General features: G+C 38.7%; 1 protein-coding gene across 4 annotated transcripts in view; it reads right to left on the bottom strand.

Moving 5' to 3' along the window:
• The window catches only part of ECPAS (Ecm29 proteasome adaptor and scaffold), a 59,076-nt gene that overhangs the window by 21,523 nt on the left and 22,331 nt on the right, over nucleotides 1–15,222 (bottom strand). For all 4 annotated transcript variants that reach the window (XR_009485026.1, XM_059836429.1, XM_059836428.1 and 1 more), the window contains 13 exons: nucleotides 15,036–15,139; nucleotides 13,767–13,890; nucleotides 11,720–11,800; nucleotides 10,777–11,008; nucleotides 10,147–10,238; nucleotides 8,292–8,426; nucleotides 6,158–6,323; nucleotides 5,571–5,743; nucleotides 4,996–5,097; nucleotides 3,078–3,201; nucleotides 1,962–2,107; nucleotides 1,011–1,065; nucleotides 157–271 (listed from right to left, as the gene is read on the bottom strand). Coding sequence is in view for 3 of the 4 variants with exons in the window: in XM_059836429.1 (XP_059692412.1) it covers nucleotides 157–271; nucleotides 1,011–1,065; nucleotides 1,962–2,107; nucleotides 3,078–3,201; nucleotides 4,996–5,097; nucleotides 5,571–5,743; nucleotides 6,158–6,323; nucleotides 8,292–8,426; nucleotides 10,147–10,238; nucleotides 10,777–11,008; nucleotides 11,720–11,800; nucleotides 13,767–13,890; nucleotides 15,036–15,139 (1,649 nt within the window). In the remaining variant the exon portion in view is untranslated. The remainder of the gene's footprint in view (nucleotides 1–156; nucleotides 272–1,010; nucleotides 1,066–1,961; nucleotides 2,108–3,077; nucleotides 3,202–4,995; nucleotides 5,098–5,570; nucleotides 5,744–6,157; nucleotides 6,324–8,291; nucleotides 8,427–10,146; nucleotides 10,239–10,776; nucleotides 11,009–11,719; nucleotides 11,801–13,766; nucleotides 13,891–15,035; nucleotides 15,140–15,222) is intronic.

The following is a 15,222-nucleotide window of genomic DNA, read 5'->3' as shown; positions in this document are numbered from 1 at the left end:
GCTGACTTAAGAAATGTTCAGTTTGACTCCCTGTGAATGGATAGTCTTGCCCTTGATTCCAAAACATCTCTTTCCCCACAAAAAAGAGGCACATTTTTATTCCCACCAGACACATAAGTCAGAGTCCTCTGTCACTGTGTTCTGAGATCACTGTACCTTTTCCCAGTCATAAGGGTATCAACGAGCGTAGTGACTAGCTCTTGCTGATCCTGTTCACTTCCTAGTTCATATATCAGCCCAAGACCTTTTGAAGCAACATCCTGACTAAGCTCTGCAAGAGATTTTACAAAGCAAAATTCAGACAAGCAAGTAACTAAGCAGTACACAAATTTCAAAAGTAAGGTTCAACCAGAATCAGAACATAGCAAACATGGCTCTGTTTTACTTCAGAGCTGTCCATTTCAGTGCATATCTAGTCTGTTATGACACAAACTTTGTATTCTGGAGCTGAAAATTGTCCTGAAGGAATAAACCCCTTCAAAATAGGTGACATCTTCCAACACTATTGTTACTGCAAGTTTTGAAACAGCAGAAAGAGTTCCAAGACCCATAGGTATTCTAACATGCTAGCGGCACCTGAAATCAACTGTGGTAATACTCTCTTCAGCTTCAGCAAGCTTTGCACAGGCTGCTGGATGCCACTCTTTCCACTAGCTGCCATGGGTATAGCTGTAAGCCTGAAGAGGTCTCAGAGTTTCTGTTCATGCAGAACTCTGAGATATACATCCTGCTGCCCAATACAGAGCTGAAGTAACACCATTTCTGTTACTACAGTCTGAAGGGGCAAATGCAGTGTGCTTCTTAGCCAAACGCACAAAAAAGTTGTGCTTCTTATCTCTGCACAATGCCTAGAAAAGAAATAATTCCTACTAACATAAGAAATGGGAAGTTTCTACAGTCATCAATGCTGACTGACAGAGTATGGTTGACTTTATGCCTGTTCAAAAATTCCCTCCAGTCTGCTGAATGCCAATGAAAAGACACAACTTTTAAGATGCAGCAGTACTTACCATCACTATCTGACAGAATTGAAACAAATGCACTTTGAATATCCTTGAGATGAGACTGTAAGAGGAGAAAAGAGGACATTATTTTGGATCCTTTGTTTGGTTTCCAGGCAAGTTTCTAACAGAAGCTACTGTATCAATGGAGTTGCCCATTTGAGCTACACTTATGACAAGAACAACATTTGTTTAATACAAGGCAGCAATGCATCATAAATCTGGATTGCAGCCAGATGGGACTTTCTCCATCCCCAAACTGGTGAGTTTTTTCACCTCCCTACAAGGTGCAGTGTTTAGATGAGTGCAATATGGGGCAATGTTTTATATTAAAAAAAAATAAATTACATTTGCAAAGCAGCTTGTCCCAAAGCTCTTTATCAATACCTGTAGAGGACAAAATGCTTACTTGATTCCATCACAGTCCATAGTACCTCTATGCAGATAGAGGACATTTTGGTTGGGAATGTTTTATTTTGTACTTGTATAGGACTTTTTACATTTTCTCATTATGGACAAGCACTTTAAATATAAGGTTCATAAAGTGTACCAAAAATACACAGTACATGAAGCACATTGTAACTGCTCTTAGGTACCAAAGATAAATACCGTGAAACACTTAAGTTCTGCTCTCCTTCTTCTTCCCCTCCTAGACCTCTCAAAGACTTTTTGAATATAAATCCTAAACACTATACAGATACAAAACTCTTCTTCCCAAGGGAGCATTTAGTGCTACTTCATCTTACAACAGCTATTTACATTGAGATTATTCTGACTTGGATGCAAGTCAGATGTTTACAAAGGTGACAAGCACCCTTGTTCATCTGCCAGATTGTCTGTTCCTCTAGAAACAAAAGATAGGTGAGACAATAGAAGTGAAGAGGAAGGGAGGGACAGAAACAAGATAAGAAGCAAAAATAGGGAAAAGGAGCTAGAGTTAGGAAAAGGCATATTTCTTACCTTAATTGCTTTGTGGGTGCTCAACTTTTTCACCAATGACAGAAGCCAGATGCAAGCTGCCTGTCTAACATGTGGGTTGGGACTGATGATGTGCTTGTTCAAAATAAGGTCTAGGACCCACGGCACCACATCATTCACTTTCAAATCTATATTAAAAAAAGTAAAGGTGGAGGGGAGGAGCTCTGAGAACTGTCCACACCCATTTTGATGGAAATAATGAAAAACCTAATGAACTCAAGAGTACTCATGTGACACCTTAATCTCTGCTTATTTAGGAACTCACTGGAGTCACTGGGAAAGTAATAATAGTAGAATAAATAACAGAAATACAGAATCCTCCTAAATCTTCATGAACATGTTTTAGAGCCTCTGGCCAAGAAGAGGTCCAAGACCATTCACACTAAGACTCAGGGCAAAACATATTTTTTTGTTAGGACTCACAATTTCTGGAGCAATGGCAAGGTTTAATTTGTACCACACGCTCAGCTTTCTGTACACTGCACATCTAAGACCACTCTCACAAAATTAAAACATGTGTTTGCAGGTCTGAGATTAATATTTACAGTTGTCTGATTTGAAGCTAGACTTTTGTCACACTTTTATTTCAATGGGTACAGAATCTTAGTCCTTTGAGAGAGTTTCTGCATTTACTGCATGTAAATTTCACTTAATTGTATTACTTGAAGTTATTGGAAAACACTTGCAATTTGATTTTATAACCCTATTTTCCTGTTCAGGGTTCACAATGGTATTTTAAAAGATTTGTATATTAAAAACCCAAAACTAACTCAACATGGCAAACAAAAAAAAAAAAAAACAAAACAAAAACAAACAAACAAACAAACAAAAAAAACAAAAAAAAAAAGAGAAAAAACCAAACCAACAAAGTCAAGTGGCAATGAATTACATAAAGAGCTATTTAAACAACCCATGAACAAAGTCTTCTTCTGCCTCTGAGCAGACAGATATGAAGAGGTAAAACAACCTGTATATAACCACAAACACAAAACCTCTCTTGCATATTCTGTTATAAACCAAACACCACAGAAATGAAGCTTGGTGCTAAGTGTTAGCCCAGACATTTCCCAACCCAGCCCCTGCATTAGGAAGACCTACCTGAAGGAGGGATATATTCCTCCTCTGTGACTGTCCATGCATCCCGTGCAGCCACTGAGCTGGTTCCAACAGCAGCACTGGTAATAGCTTCACCAACAGTGAACTGCAGCTCTATCTGTTTGGCCTGAAAAACACATCAGAGCATCACTGACAGTACTAACAAAGCATATACCAAAACTTCTGGCACTTAATCCACAAAACCACAGTCTCTTTCCCAGTCCCGATGTTCAGCACTAATTTACAGTAAGATCACTCTTCTAGTGAGCTTCTGAGACTATGTGGCACCTCAGACCCACTGAAGTTGATGTAAAATGAGGCAATCCAAACTGTCTGAAATGAATGATAAAAGCTAAAATTTCCACATTTTTTAAAGCACATCTTTGACAAAGTATTTACTAGTCTCTGTAGAAGCTAAACTTGGTGAAAAGAAATAATTCAATAGAATGAAAATAAAACAAAGTTAGAGTGATGCTGATAGTGATTAGTGAAAATTACTACGGCTTTACTATAATAGGGAGTATTGAAAGAGTCTCCTGTAATTCCATCCAGAAGCTGATTTCTTAAAAGATGTGGAAACCTTTTTTTCACATTAAAATAATTCAGATGGTACTTGTTTTGCTTCACTGTCCTCCTTACACTATCCTCTGAGCCTTCAGGAACAAGATATGCCACTTTATTGTCAGTACTTATGATGAATTTTATGTTGTAAGAACTGGTTTCCATAACTGCTGAGTACCTTCAAGATAGCTCTCCTTATGCTCTAGAAGCACAAAATGCTCAGGGTTCCTGGAGAATTAAGCCTTTAGCTTCCTGCAATCTAAGACAAATAGGTTTTTTTCAAGTACACCTTTTATAAAGGAAGTGGTAATGTCCCCATGCAGTTACAGGAGAAAAACATGGCACTCAGAAACATCTTTCGTACTTTGGGTACACAGTATTCTCAGTATTTTTAGTATTTTAAGTAAAGTGATAGGACAGGTGGTTAAAGGCTTCAAACTGAGAGTAGGCTTAGATGAACTATTAGGAAGAACTTCTTCACTGTGAAGGTGGTGAGGCACTGGAAGAGGTCACTCACAGATGCCCCAACCCTGGCAGTGCTCAAGGTCAAGTTAGATTGGGCTTTGAGCAACTTGGTCTAGTGTGAAGTGTCCCTGCCCTGTCAACAGTTGAGGGATTGATCACCTTTAAGGTCCCTTCCAACCCAAACTATTCTATAATTCTATGGTTTTTGCCCGTTTGATCACATTAGAATTGGAGCACTCAGCAAAGCATGTCTGTCTGATACTCAACAGCCACTTCTACAATGCAGAATCCTATGTCATTATCAGCAAGGAAGAAAGGCAAAACAAGCTGTAAATGAAAGGCACTAAAAAAGCTTTTTTTACTTTATTTTGTTATCTAGCATATTGAAATATGTATAGGAGCTCTGAAGTACTGTGAAAGAATGCAGTGTATTTCAATAATGAATTTAGATGGACAAGAGATACATATATTTATATAAACTTCTAATTCAAGTGAGTTGTATTAGCTAATGTAGCTCAGAGGTATTCATATTACCTACTTTCAGGGTACTTTTGAAGGCCAAAGTACAGGCGTAAGGCATCAATAATATAAGCTCTGGAGATTTTATACATAAAGTATACAAAAAAAAAAAAATCTATAAGCTTCTTGAAGGGGAACAAGTATTTGCTCAGACTGAGGCAGAGACCTGGACTAGAAAGTTTTTAAACTGTGGCATAAAACCTTTTACCAGCCCCAAGTCTATCTCTGCTATCTATTTCAAGGCAGTTTTAAAAAACCCAAGGCACTATCACAGAAAGTCAACTCCCATTGTAAATCTGGCTCTAGACTACATGAAAAGCACCGGAAGAGAAATACTCACTGTAGCATAAAGGATAATACACTGATAGTGTCTCACCTCCACAGAATCCATTAAACCCTGCAGCAGTAGCTTCTGGTGGGGAAAATCTTCATCTCCCACTGGGAAGTAACCTAATGTTTGTATTGCTCGTTCCTTCATCTTAAATACAAACAAAAAATAACACCGTCATATAACCTTCCTGTAAGTCCATAAGATGCACTTTGAACCCACTATTTCTCACTGAAAAGTGAAGTTTGCTGAAGTTTCACTCAAGGTATCAGATGTACATGCAAAAGGCTTTTTAGATCAATCAGTGCACCTCTTTTCCAAAGTAGATCAGAACAAATGTCCTGTTACCTTTGAGGATTATGTAAAAGAAGATATTCCCATTTTTCTTGAATTAAAATGAAGACCATTCATATTTTTATCTCTTAAGCCCCTAGTTATGACTATAGAAAGCACAAGTGATCAGTGCTAGACAGTATTAGAAAGACCTAGACCCTAGCCAACTCACTAAAGCCAACAAAAAGCCTAATTCCTTTAAAAAACAAGGCTGAGTTTGGCATGTAACACATATACCTAGTGAGCATTCAAGAAATGAACAGGAATCAAGAACACTAAAAAAATCTTGCCTTGTTTGTTTCCTTGCTGGAAGGGATTCGGGCCAGTAAATTTTCAACAAGTTGCAGCTTTGTAAATCCTGTTCCTTCGTTGGGGATTGGCAAGGGGCCATTCCTGCCAATCTCCCCAAGAGCCATACAAGCACCCACCACAAGGAAGGGAGAGGTACTGTCCAAAAAAGAACCTACAGGGAAAAGCAAACCAGGATGACTCAGATTTTGTATTATTTATTTAGCAGTGGACAGGCACTTGTATTTTACCCATGCAAGAAGCAAAGCATTAATCTCCTCTACAGCTGGTAGGAAGCATTATGTTAGAAAAAAAATAGGAGTGAAAGGAGACATTGAGAGGAATCTAGGCAATAATATCACTCCTGATTGTGCTGTGCTGGTTTGCAAGTTACAAAGTCTACCAAGGTTTTGCTGAAATGTCCATACATCTAATCAGATTTTATTCTTACAGACTGTAAATTCTATCACAAAAATTGAACTCAACATTACTCTGTCTATGGGCTGAGCATCTCAGAAAAATCCTCAGCCTGGGATGGACTAAAAAAAACCAACTGTTACATGCAGCAAAGTCTTAGGCAGGAAGTTACCTATTGTCTCTGTCGTCGACTTTATAAGTTTGTCTTGTTCTGGCATGACTGAAGTGTTTGGTTGTTCTATGTCATGTAGCTCCATTGTTCTGCTTTTCCCTTTGGCCAAGTACCGTCCTACTGTAAATCCCAAAGCCAACAAGGATCCATGTTGGACCTCCGGGCTCTACAAACAACACCAACAGTGCAAAAAAATCTCATTTTCAAAGTAAGTAACATTTTGCACAACGCAGTGATTTAAAAACACATATGGACAAGCTGGATCAGAAGGCACCCTGAAGAATGCAGAGCTCTAACACAATAAAACAACAGAGTTTAATATTGTTAGAGCTCTCTGATGAATGGAGCTCTTTACAATTCATTAACAAAACTTAAAAGAGATCTTGGAGGACAGATTAGAAATTTATCACCAGCACTCACATTCTTAAAGCTACCCTTTGGTAGCTAGACTTAAAAAAACCCCTCAAACTACATTGTTTCTACTTAAAAAACAGACATGTTCAGACCAAGGGGACAAAATGTACTCTTGGGTAAAAAGCAGTACAGGGTAATCCCGCTACGTCTCTGTGGCTCAGAATGAGCTCAGACCTGGCCTACGCTGAAGGCAATGCCTCTACAGCTTGGCAGGCTACAAATCATGAAATCTAATCCATACAATTAAATGTCAAGAACACCAATTTCTCCAATGCTGATTTGGTGCTGGAACTATTTAATGACCGTGTTTATTCCTATAAGTGAAATCTAGCAGAAAGATTTTGTGGAGAAAAAAAGGCTAAGAGACTCAAACGCTACCTAACTGGAAAAAAAAAAAAAAACCCAAAGGGAGGGGTGCAGGAGCTTAGGCTTGAATTAATTCACACCTCTTGTTTCTTAACACTACAGATGTTGCACCAGCGCAATTGTGCTGACACAATGGGTCCTCAACCTAGCCTGGCCACCAGGAACTGCTCCTTGAGGTGGTGTCACTGCAGCAAAGCCAGCAGAAGATGGATGCTTCCCCCATCTCCACTTTAGTTATCCATTCACACTGCAGTCCTTACTGAGACACAAGGATCACCACCACTGCTAGGTTACAAATTCAAGTGGTTTTGTACAGTAGCAGCAAGTCAGAGCTCTACCTGACTCAGACTCATGAAGGCATGGGAACACCCTGCTTTTTTTTTTTGTTTCATGGTTCACATGGGTGAGTGGGGCTGAAAGCAGTGGGGGGTTGGGACCTATCTATACTGACTTTGTGACTGCAGGAGCTGTGCCCTTCACAAAACTGAGCAATGACATGGCTTTGGCTCCCATGCAGAGCTTTCAGAGACTCAAAACAAATCATGTTTGTTAACTACAACGTAAAGCAACCAGCACTTCTTGTCAGCCTGTCACCTGCAATGTAAAATGGTGGCCTTCTAAGTTCATTAGAGAGACTGATATAAAACCATTTTGGGGAAACAGAACCTGGAAATCTACTGCTTTCCCTCCCACTCAGGATTCAAGACACACCAAACCAGACCAATTTGTTTCCAGGACTCCTTTTCCACGCTTGCAGTGGCAAAATGGAGAAATAAGGATAAGGGGAGGCAAAAGGAGCTGCTGGAGAACGGAAGGCAGGCACACCCAGCATGTAAAGACACAGCTGTGGAGGCCTGCTGAGCAGTCCATGTGGGGCAAGAGGGAAGAAGGCACAGCCCTAACACAGCACAAGATCCTGAGGTGGTAAGGACCCAGTAGGAGACTATGGCTCAGGAGGGGAAGAGCTGAACATTTAACAAGTTAAAAATTTTCTTGATTCTGTGAGTGCTCAGGAATAAAGAACAGGTAAACAGTTTGAGATAGGTAGTGTGATCCATTACCACTCAATGGGATGTGGCTATTTAGCTGGATAAAACTGGTTAACTACACGATGGCGCTTTGTTTGGGATGTGCCTCCATGAAATCCTACTGACCTTAACAGCTTCAGGGATTAATTTATTTAAAGATCTGTTGCACTCACCTACAACAAAAATCCCTTCTCACCATCCAACTGGAAGCCAGTGAGTTAATTTTATACCCAGATTAAGGTTAATACTCCTAGACACATGGTGAGATTCAAATATCCTATCAGTTACATGACATGAGAAAAAAAAAGAAGCAGATAGATAGTTACATGGCTGTCTTTTGTCATCTTGATCAGCTGCTCCAAGGATGCCCTAAGCTCATCTCCAGACATGGTAGACAGCACTACGGAATAAAACAGGGCTGCAAGCTCACGCATTTCCTCTTTGTTAGTGTTCATCAAGTTCTGTGGGAGTTTAAAAAAAAAAACAAGCCATAAAATATGGAAGCAGCTTCTTACCCAGTATGTTCATAAAGAGCTTCAATATACAAAGACAATTGTCATGGAGACACATAAACAGTTCTTAATTCAGAAAGCACACTTTAAACCAACAGCATTATCATTTAATAAGAAACACAGCCCTCAATTCAACAAAGCATTCATTACACACTGAGCACTTTGGTGAAAGAAGACCACTAGCCATAAGAGGGCCACCCACCAATTCTGTGTCAAAACCATGCACATCAAATTCTTGGCTGAATTTTGTCTTCAGCTAAGAGCTTCCAGGTTTTGCATTCATACTGTGCTAAAAAACCCACACCCTAAGCCACTACACTTTCCCTGAGCTGCTGGAGGTTTCCATACCCTTCTAATTAATCAAAAGGAATTTAAAAACCTCAAGAGGGTTAATAATTCAAATATAACCAGAAAAAAGTGTCCAGGAAATCACAGTTCTCAAAGCAAAACCACCCAATTTGAGATCTTGTATTGTCCAAATAAGTTATTAAAATTTGAATTTTGGAAGCTTTGGGTAATTTGTTAAGACATAATCTTACCTCTACCAGCAATTTGATGTATAATGCAACACACTCCCATGAAAAATTCATACCCAAATCTTTGAGTGCCTTGGGCTACCACAAAGAAACCAAAATGAGCCACGCAAACAAACAAGAAATGATCTGTCAGGGTCATGAAATGTAATGTTAACTTCAACACAGCAACAGATCACATATATGACTTCTAACAAATCCTCAACCTGTTTGTTTCACTTGAAAAGGCAAAAACACATGAAATATAATTTACAACACTATTTCTGAAACTCAGTACTATCAATAACTACCCCTAGGAGCTTAATTCTGCAAATGGACACTAGGCCAAGGACAAAGAAAGGTTTTCTAAAATGATGAGGAATACTGAAATGGGCAATGTTTTTAAGTATTCTCCTGTGCGGCTCATACCTGCACGTAAATCAGAAGTGATAACCTGCATACAGCACAACGCAGCACAGATATCATCAGGAGAAACTATGAGAACACAGTCTAATGTTTTTTAATACTTGACTAAGTATTTGTTGCTGCCAGATTGCCCCAGTGAAAGCAACGGCAACCTGTAAGACCTTCAAAAATCCTAGATGTTTGAGGCTAATAATGAAAAAGCAGAGGAAAGAATCTAGGGAACACAGATTTCCCTTTGGCTTATTCCCAAGCAGACTTCAGTGTACGGGGTTTCTTTTGTCTGGGGTTAATAAATAGAAAAAAAAACATCTTCACAGGAAGGTCCCTAAAAAAAAACAATAGATGTAACTAATCGCATATTAAAAGAAGTCATTCACATCTTCCCAGTGAAAACATTCACTCTGTCAAAAATGTGCTGAATGTTGTCTTCAGCTTTCCTCTGCAGAGAAAAAAAATGGATGACTATACCTAGGATAGCTGTCAGACTACCTAGAACATGTAAGCGAATGAACAAAAACAGTAATACAGAAGAACAAAAAAATAATTTTCCCCATCCTGGCACATACAACATTTCATGAGGTGTTGACTATGAGTAGAAATACCAGATTTCAAATCAAGTGCATATTTGGAAATAATATTCTGTTTCACCAAGGGAAATGCACCAGATTTTGCTAACGCCAAATTCCATCCATCCTCCAGAAAAACACCAAAAAAAGGGGTTTTCACAATACCTTAATCCAATCCATTTTGTCTACAAATCTGGCGGCTAGTTTTTCTGGATACACTGAAATAACTTCTAGAAGGCAATACATGACTGGCAAACCTAAACAATAATTAAAGAATGAGGTTATTAAATAGCTCCAGTATTTACAACAACGTAACATTCAGTGCTAAAAAGAGTTAAAGAAGTATCAGGCATTTCAGGCATTTATTTGTAAATCACTAGGAATAATGCACAGTACAGAATAATAAGGTATAATATTTCTCAGACATATTAGGATTCTAATAAAAGCAAACACTCTAGTAGCAATTAGTTCAAAACGCATTCAAATTTTAGATGACACTTGTGGTAGATAGACTATTATCAGAGTGAGGAAGACACAGCATTCATTGGTGAAGAAGCTGTTATATACAATGGCTTCACAATTTTACACTATTATGTCAACTGATGCTGCAATTTTACAGCTATGCTTTCTCCCACCTACAAAGTAGCATAGAAGAAAACAAGTTTAAACTAAATAGTACATAGTCTGTGTTTCAACTCTATGATCACTGAAGCCAAGTTCAAAAAACAACACAACTCATTTCTAGTAAGAGAAGACACTTATTTCTTCAGGGTACTGATGCACACAGTTTCTTACCTCCAACACCAGCCAAGAGCTGCTGAAGAAGGCCAATATATATATGTACAGGGTTGGATTCTGCACTTTTTGAAGAGGAGGAGGAGGAAGAGAAAGGTAAGTGGTTGCCAGACATGAGGTTTCTTATGTAACGTCCAATGGCTGGAGCATGATCTTGCATATCTGCCAAGCTCTGTGAGGTTGGCACCACACCAGCACTGTGAGCAAGACACATCCGCAGATATAGAACTATCTAAGTAGAGAAGATAAAAACCACAGGATCCTGAATGCATAAGCACTTGAAAAACCATGCAAGAAACAAAAGAGCAGAGAATATGCTGTATTCAATGTAACCAAAATGGAATAGTTTTTTCTTTTATCAAATATAGACAGAAAAGTTAGCATAGAGACAGGAATAAATATAAAGTGTAACAAACCTTAGAATCACTTGCCTGACAACCCTACATCACTTCCTAAAGATTAAATCATATGCAGACTTTTGGTTTATCACCAGCTGTTGTAACTCCTTGTAGGAAGTTCAGCCTGTACCCAATACCAATTTGGCAAGTGTACAAATGCAACATGACACATGGCTAATATAAATCTCACTTCCCATTTAATTTTGTTTCTACAGATCACTGGAGCCTGGGATTCTGTTAGGAAAAAAGCCCCAAGGAGCAGTAATGGGACCTCAGCACAGGACTGCCTGTCTTGATCTAATGCTACTCCATTAGAGATGCTGCAGAAAGCAGAGGAGCAACTCTCTTGTGAACATTCCTCCCAAATCCCCCATGACAATCTTGTTCAGACTGCTGTTCAACAACAAAGGATGGACAGTTAATGCCAACATCTGTTTCAAAGAATTTTAGAATGTATGGTGACTTATGGTACCTGTTAGCTTCTAACGCTGTCCTCTAGATAAACAGTGGGACACATATCTAAGGAAGTAAAACCAGACAATTACCTCTCCAAATGTGGCGGGATTAAAAGGTAACACTGCAGTTCCAGTCATATATTTAGCTGGGGTTTTCATTCGGTGAGTGGCCTAAACAACAGAATACATTAAGAGTGGACCATTCAGACCCATAATAACAGAGATGTTGGAAAGCTCAGTGAAATTTTGCTGATATGAGTGTGTTAATCCTCCACTTAATAACTGAAAATATTTAACAGCTCTGTAATAAAAAGGGCACAGTATACTTGGTAATAGTCAGTTCGATCTACTTTATACCAATTCAGAAAGTGAAAACTCTGAATGCATGAGAGAGAATACAGGGGAGGCTGAAGGAGTACAACATTCTGTCTTCCTTTCAGGAAACAAAGAAGCATTTAAGAATTTAAAAGTGAAGTACCTCACAAACTTCCAAACTCTAAGCCTCCCCCACCAACAGGCAGCCAGAAAGCTTTAAAGTGGCAGTTCTGCCAGGAGAGGCTGCAGAGCAGCCTGCTTCCCCACTACTGAGAGGTGGGTGCCCTGTGCTGTGCCAGCCAAGCCGGGGGAGCCTCTCGGACTGAGAGAGACTCGGAGGTAATCTCTCTACCTGCTATGTGGAAGGCTGCAGCAGCAAGTGAGCAACTTCTTTACATGTAAATGTTAGCTTTCACAAGCAGAAATATGCCAGCAGAAACACATCCAAAGAGAAGTTCTTAACACTGCAACACCCACTGCAAGTGTTGCAGAAAAGCAATATGTATGTATTAAACAGACAACATGCACATCAACGTGCATGTCAGGCAGACTTGTACCTGAGTAAACACTCAAGGCAATTGCAGAAGAAAACTCCCCTTAACACACCATGATCTTTTGCAATGTTAATTTTAATGACATACAGAATTATTAAAGAAAACCTAATTTAGTGAAGACTGTGACTCCCTTGAGGAATGGCTTCCCACCCATACCCAGCAGACGGGGTTCTACTCTTCCACGTTTTTTTTTTTTTTTAAAGGAGAGAAGAATCATGCTAAATCATGCAATCATTTTTCAACTCAGCCAATTATGTCAAGTAATGCATACAGACTTCTCAAACATCTCCAAACGTCACAGATTATTGGTAGTATGTGAAAAATCACACTTTGAGATAACTAAGCAAATAATTATACCTCTAGGATTTTTTAATACGTCTTCTGGACACAAAGATCTGAAAAGTGCTCAAAAACATTTTAATTCCCCCATGACTGAGGGACTCTTGCTTTTGTCACTAGGGATTAAACTACACTGATCCATAATTATTTAGTGACATTATGAATGCTAAGGAAAACTTTAACTACAGGGCAATAGAATTTAAGAGTGTTATCTAAAACTGAATCTTGGTTCCCTAATTTTTTAATATCTACTTAAGTAATCAGCATTCTGGACAAAAAAGCAAGCTTTCTGACAGAACTTCAAATACTTTAGAGTATTAGTAGAGTACAACACCACCAGAGCACAAAGTTCATAAGAAATCTCTCAGGTGTAAGAGTTCTGCTATCACAGATCTCATGCTAAATCACATGTGCTTCAAAATTACATACTTCTGACATTTTTAAAAAGTAGGCTATCATAAGAAAAAATATTGCCAGTGTCTCTCCACATCTCCTTTACTGCTTATAAGCCTAGTACAGCTACTATACACAGAAGTGTGTAACACAGACAATATTTTAGCCAAATAAAAAGCAGTCTTCTTGCACCTTCAAGAACTGTGTAAAATATGCTGGATTATAACCCTTGAGGAACTGGATTCCTTATTCCACATATCATCCGCACAAACTGCAAGAAAGCAAAACATTCCCTTTATTAAAAGATCTGTCTCACTACTTAACACTTGGATTTCTTGCAATCACTGCCAGCAGGAAGTGATGACGAGCATTAATCTTGGCAATGAAATACTATGCGTGGTCCTTACTTTGATTTTCACTAATTTTATTCCTTGGGGCAGCTGTAGGAAACAGACACAGGGAAGGCAAGACCAAACTTATCCCATGCCTGAGTATCACGTATCAATTTGTCATTTACTGTGACAGAGGCACTGTACCTTGTCTTGAATGTAATGGACCATTTCAGGGAAGGAAGGCATCTGCTTCCCAGAACTCTCCTTTTCATTTTTTCCAGAAAATGTTCTCAGTACCCGCTGGGCTTCTCCATGTACCTCCTCCCGCCTTTCAGAAGAAAAGATGAGAAACAGACATTATTTGCACAGAACAACAAGCCTTTAATGAGCATTAAGATATGTTGGGAAGCTGGGAGAGAGAGAACAGTTTTTAAATGAGATGTGGGTTTTTGGGGTTTGTTTTCTTTTTGTTTGGTTGGGTTTTTGACTGCTTTTCTTTAAAGAAAGAGAGAAAAAAAATCTTCCACTACAACTTTTAATATTTGTTTATTTCAGAGACAGGAAACAAAAAGGGATAGTACTGAGTGCTCTCTGCAAAAGTGTCTGGATGAGATCTCACTTCTGTTCCTCTTACATCCTTCTAGGGTTCACCATCAGTTTCTGGTTCCCACATCCTTGTTTTCCTATCTGCTACTTCTCCCTAAAACTTCCTATAGTCAAGTTTCAGCTGCCACCTACTAGGTTTATCATTATCTACTTAACAATAGATAACTACTCCTGAAACAGTGCTGACACTGCAATGACAGAGCTGGTTGTTGCAGCTGACCTGCTTAACTTTCCTTAGTTACACAATAGCTGCTTTTATCAAAATTTTAGTAACTAAAGTAAGTTGGGAAAAAAAACCCCACCACTTACACTGCAGTAACTGAAAACTGCAAATGAAATGATTACTGTAATTTAACGAGCCACCTACTCCTCAGCAGAGAGTGGCAACTCTCAAAACAGCATGCTCAACTCTCTGCAAATACAAGCTAAAAATAGACTGACAGAATTTGCCAGGAAAAAATAACTTCTAGACACTGTAAAAGTGATTTCAGTTAATGCATTTTACTTTTGCAATTGCAACTGATCATTTGTATGAAATGCTTTAGTCACTGCAGTTCATCTGAAACAAGAAAAACAATCTCAAGACTGTCACTGAGAAACAGTTCTCCATCAGGATGTCAAGAATGTGAAGTTTGATTTCCAAACTACCATATTTCATTTTCTTCACATTATTTATGTGCGAACTTACACACACACAGATACATGTATTCATATTTAATGCAAATATATATATTCTACTGAATGTATATACATGTGTGTGTGCATATGCATATATATATATATATGTACACACATATTTACACATATACTCAAACACACGTAAGTGTATATATATGAGAAAATAATTTATAAAGGAAAACAACTTACGGGTCTCCTGCAGCTAACAGGAGTAAGTATCTGGAAGGGATATGATCTGGAGGGAACACTGTGCTAGCAAATTTTACGGCCACTTGACGTACTTGAACTTCAGGCTTTAAGGGAAAAGACACAAACGTGGTTGAGTCAAATGACAGCAGTAATGACTTTCACTCACCACTTGAACATCATCAGTCAT

This window comes from Haemorhous mexicanus, chromosome Z (genome assembly GCF_027477595.1).
Source record: "Haemorhous mexicanus isolate bHaeMex1 chromosome Z, bHaeMex1.pri, whole genome shotgun sequence".
Lineage (NCBI taxonomy): Eukaryota > Metazoa > Chordata > Aves > Passeriformes > Fringillidae > Haemorhous > Haemorhous mexicanus.
This window is presented reverse-complemented; position numbering and strand designations above follow the sequence as displayed.